The sequence below is a fragment of the Nomascus leucogenys genome, chromosome 13 (genome assembly GCF_006542625.1).
Source record: "Nomascus leucogenys isolate Asia chromosome 13, Asia_NLE_v1, whole genome shotgun sequence".
Taxonomy (NCBI): Eukaryota; Metazoa; Chordata; class Mammalia; order Primates; family Hylobatidae; genus Nomascus; species Nomascus leucogenys.
Window position 1 is genome coordinate 46587820 of NC_044393.1, and position 4816 is coordinate 46592635.

Here is a 4816-nt window from a genome sequence, read left to right on the forward strand (position 1 = left end):
AAGTTCAGCTGTTTATCCTAGGTGTGCCCTATGAACAACTCTCACCTGCCAAGTGCCACAGCCCCTCAGCCCTTGCCCTTTGTTTCTCTGGAAGTCCCTCATGTTAGGAAATATCTTCCAAAAGGTTCAGGCTACTGTTCCCATTTCTCCCATACTTGATTCGCTTGCTTCTCACCTTCCCTGTCCACTGTTGCACACTGCTTCTCATTCATCAGTTTGATGCCAACCAAGATGGTCACTGGAATACACAGCCAATTGGCACGAATCCATGCTTGACCTGATATCCCTTGGGAAGTTGAGTCTCTGCTACCAGCATGTGGAGCTGTTACTTGTGATTTTGGAATCCTTGTCACTAAGGCTAGAATCCTTGTCACTAAGGCTGACTGCACCACAGCACTGCTCAGGCCACCCATTTGGTGGAACTGACACCAATGAGAAATCAAGATGAGGGTCTGAAGGTCATAGTACTGTAGAGGAACCCTGAAATGCCCAATTCCTGTCCGACCACACATCTCTACTCACAGGGTCCTGGCAGCTATGAACAGGAAAACACTACCTAAATGAGAAACGAATGCCACTTTATTCATAACTGAGGCAGTACTCTATAATCCATAGGCAGGGATCTGATAAAAACTGAACTGAGTCTCTCGCAAGGGTGGAAGCCAAATACCAGGTTAAGGAAGGGCTGGTCAGACTTTGGCACTGCACATGGGAGGTAGTATCTTCTTGGGATATTTGTATTACTCCAGAAAGGAGAAAAGCAGCTGGTACGGAATAAGAAAAGCAAGGCTGAGAGCCCAGGCAGGCTCAGCAAGTGGCTGCCTGCATTCCAGTCGCAGTGTCAGGCCTTCTGAAGACCTCAACGTACTGCTTTTTTTTTTTTTTTTGAGATGGAATCTCGCTGTCACCAGGCTGGAGTGCAGTGGTGTGATCTTGGCTCACTGCAACCACCACCTCCCAGGTTCAAGCGATTCTCCTGCCTCAGACTCCCAAGTAGCTGGGACTACAGGCATGCAGTGCCATACCCAGCTAATTTTTGTATTTTTAGTAGAGCCAGGGTTTCACCATGCTGGCCAAGATGGTCTAGATCTCTTGACCTCATGATCCGCCCCTCGGCCTCCCAAAGTGCGGGGATTACAGGCGTGAGCCACCGCTCATGGCCCATACTCTCTGCTTTAATTCTGAGCTACCAATACACGTTTTATAAACACCCCCTTTTGATTTAAGCTCACTTGTGTTTGTTGCCTGCAACCAAGAGACCACTGAGGAAACTGGTTCAGCATCAATCATGTTGTCCTGACTGAATTCCCAGCATTAGAATAGCACTGGCCACAGTTGGTGGGTAATCCACACCTGCTGAAGGAATGAGGGGTATGTGCACTGGTCCTAAAGAATAGGTCCAGTCTATTTAATTCAGAAGTTACAATCAAATTTATATCATACTTACCCAGTACGCAGTAGTACCCAAAGGGCTACTGTGCATCCCAAAGTGAATATGGAGATTTGCTGAAACTAACCTTAAAGCGACCACTAAAGCTGTACCTAATAGCAACATGAAAGAAATATAAATCTACATGAACTAGTTTCAGGAAATCAAGCTTATGGAAGCTCTATGTGAAATTTCACAGCAATCTTTCACTCATGCAAATACAGAGGAACACCTCTTGAAAATGCAGATAGTAGGCCGGGCACGGTGGCTCACACCTGTAATCCCAGCACTTTGGGAGGCTGAGGCAGGCGGATCACAAGGTCAGGAGATGGAGACCATCCTGGCTAACATGGTGAAACCCTGTCTCTACTAAAAATACAAAAACTTAGCCGGGTGTGGTGGCAGGTGCCTGTAGTCTCAGCTACTCGGGAGGCTGAGGCAGGAGAATGACGTGAACCTGGGAGGCGGAGCTTGCAGTGAGCCGAGATCGAGCCACTGCACTACAGCCTGGGTGACAGAGCAAGACTCCATCTCAAAAAAAAAAAAAAAGAAAAAAGAAAATGCAGATAGTTTCCTTCAAGAAAATATTTATTGCACATTATTAGTGATTATGTTTTACAGCAAATTTAAGTATATAACTTTTCACAAACACAAAATGGGAATCAAGGCAACTATCAAATTTAAATGTTGAACCAAGTCCTGGATTTCAGAATTCAGCAGCCAGTCATGGTTCTGTGCCCGGGCCACCAGTCCATGATTTCCAATAGTTGAGGATCTTTTCTGTAATTGGAACAAAATCTTCTTTATATGTGACAACTGTTTCCACATAAAATCCTTTTGGGCATTCAGAGAGTTCACTGGATACTTCACTTGTTGAGCCATCCGTTTGGTCTACTTTATCACCATTAAGAGAAAAAAAAAAGAACACCTGAATTATTAACTTAGCAGTCATTAAAGTCTTAGAAATTAACTAAGGTAAGAATTACGTCCACTTTCTCCAACCCCAATAATGGAGTAAGGAATGAAAAGGAAGAGAAAAGAAAAGAAAAGAAAAGAAAAGAAAAGAAAAGAAAAGAGAAAAGAAAAGAAAAGGAAAGGAAAAGAAAAGAAAATCCGGGTGAGGTGGCTCACGCCTGTAATCCCAACACTTTGTGGGGCCCGAGGCGGGTGGACCACCTGAGGTCAGGTGTTTGAGACCAGCCTCGCCAACGTGGTGAAACCCCATCTCTACTAAAAATACAAAAATTAGCCGGACGTGGTGGCATGGGCCTATAATCCCAGCTACTGGGGAGGATAAGGCAGGAGGACTGCTTGAGTTGGGAGGTGGAGGTTACAGTGAGCCAAGATAGCGCCAGTGCACTCCAGCCTGGGCGACAGAGCTAGACTCCGTCTCAAAAAAAAAAAAATAAATAAAACAATTCGCCGGGCAGCAGTGGCCTGCGCCTGTAATCCCAGCTACTCGGGAGGCTGAGGCAGGAGAATCGCTTGAGCCAGGAGATGCAGGTTGTGGTGAGCCGAGATCATACACTGCACTCCAGCCTGGGCGACAGGGTGAGACCCTGTCAAAAAGAAAAAAAAAAGAACGAAGGAACAAAACATAAACATGGACATTAAAATGTTTTTACTTTATATATAAATATAAAATATTTTTACCATATATTATATATAAAGTAAATCTAAAATATTATATATAAAAATTTCTTTTTTCTTTTTCTGGTAGAGATGGGGGGGTCTCCCTATGTTGCCCAGACTGGTCCCGAACCCCTGGGCTCGAGCAATCTCCCACCTCAGCCTCCCAAAGTCATGGGATTACAGGCGTGAGCCACTGCGCCCGGCCAAAATGTTTTTAAATGCTTCATGCTGGGCACATGTACTTTCAGGTCACTGATAGCTTCATCACCAAATGTAATCTTCAGCATAGTTTTTACACAACAACTTTACTGAGATATAATTAACATATCATACGATTAACCCACTTAAAATATACAATGTTTTTTATTATAAAAACATTTATATTAAAATTATATAATAAAAATTATATTTAAAAAATTTCATGTTTTTTAGTATATTCAGATTTGTGCAACCAGCAACACAATCAATTTAAAAATATTTTCATCCCCAAAAGGAATCCATACCTTTGGCACTCATTCCCCAACCCCTCAGCCCCTAGCAACCACACTAATCAACTTAATGCCTCTACAGATTTCCAGCATATTTTTCAAAGCTGAGAGACCTTTCTCCCTTTGCGTCTAGTAACTGGAAGATTTTAATACGCCTTGGCTGCTGAAAGTACTGAAATTGCTCGCCATATACGATGAGGGACAGTAGTACTGAAGCATCACTCTTTAAAAATCACCGGCCAGAGTCTCCGAAATTCCACCTTGCACTTTACACAGATTCCTCCAATTCTGAGTATGGGGACGGCCCTATCCAGTAAATGATTAAGATTTAAAGAACAATATTTACAAAGTATTAATAATTCCTGGCGTTTAGTTCTTTGCAGATTCCATTATAACAAACGGCTGTTAGCACCCGTTTCAATTAGTTTTGCAGAATAAACCTGGGGTTTAAAGGACAGGGAGGTTGTTTCCATGACCCCCGGGGAACTCTCCACCGAAGGCCGTGTGTCCCGGGGCAGGCCCCGCCGAAGAGCCCTACCTGACGACTTCGCCATTGTCCGGCCGTAGTAAAGCAATGAGCCCAACAGAGACCAGGTGCCGATCCCGTAGACCACCGACACCCGCCGGTACCAGGCCGCGAACTCACTTTGATACATGAGTACGCCGGCGAGTGCCTCGATTCTCGCAGGCCCACGGCGGAGGCGGGACTTCCGGTAAGGGCGCCGCTGCCGTCCCTGCCGCCGGAACCATTAAGGAGCCACCAGTTTTCGGCGTCCGCTTCCGGCTCTGCCCCGATGCATCTTGGGGCCTCTGGTCCGGAAAGTCACTCCGGTGTCTGGACTTTCGGGTGCAGAACTGTGGGCGTGCGATACTTTTTGCCACGTGACGAGGACTAAATGACAACTTCTTAGAGGAGAAGCTTCTCATTTGCAGAATTGTAATGCCTTCGTGGGCTCCAGACGGTATCTGAAAAGGTTATTTCCAATTCCTCTTCCAGTTGTCAGATTTGCAGGGATACCGCTTGTCTCTCCCCGCAACTCTTCTTTTCCCCCATTTTCCTTTTCGGAACTTGGGTGAACTTTAAATACCTCCAGGCCAAAGCTAATCCCTCCACTAGGCTCTGGGTCCTGTTTTTTCCTGCCTCAGGAGCCTTTCCCCTCATTGACTCTCTAAGCCCTCCCCCATCTTCATTACTGACGTTTATCCTTCGTACAAACGTGCCCATGTCTCAAAAACAAAAAATCTCCTTCGACTCCGTCCACCTCCA

At 45.3% G+C, this 4816-nt stretch overlaps 1 protein-coding gene across 2 annotated transcripts; it reads right to left on the bottom strand.

The window, feature by feature from the left end:
* Positions 1 to 1996: 1996 nt before the first annotated feature.
* SMIM26 (small integral membrane protein 26) lies at positions 1997 to 4258 on the bottom strand. 2 transcript variants are annotated; one of them, XM_030825731.1, is made up of 2 exons: positions 4088 to 4258; positions 1997 to 2323 (listed from the first exon to the last, which is right to left on the bottom strand). In XM_030825731.1, the coding sequence occupies exons 1-2, from the start codon at positions 4203 to 4205 to the stop codon at positions 2154 to 2156; spliced, it is 288 nt and encodes a 95-aa protein (XP_030681591.1). In that variant the 5' UTR covers positions 4206 to 4258; the 3' UTR covers positions 1997 to 2153. The 2 variants fall into 2 exon arrangements, with proteins under 2 accessions (XP_030681591.1, XP_030681592.1); XM_030825732.1 differs by having other exon boundaries at positions 1999 to 2320.
* Positions 4259 to 4816: the final 558 nt, after the last annotated feature.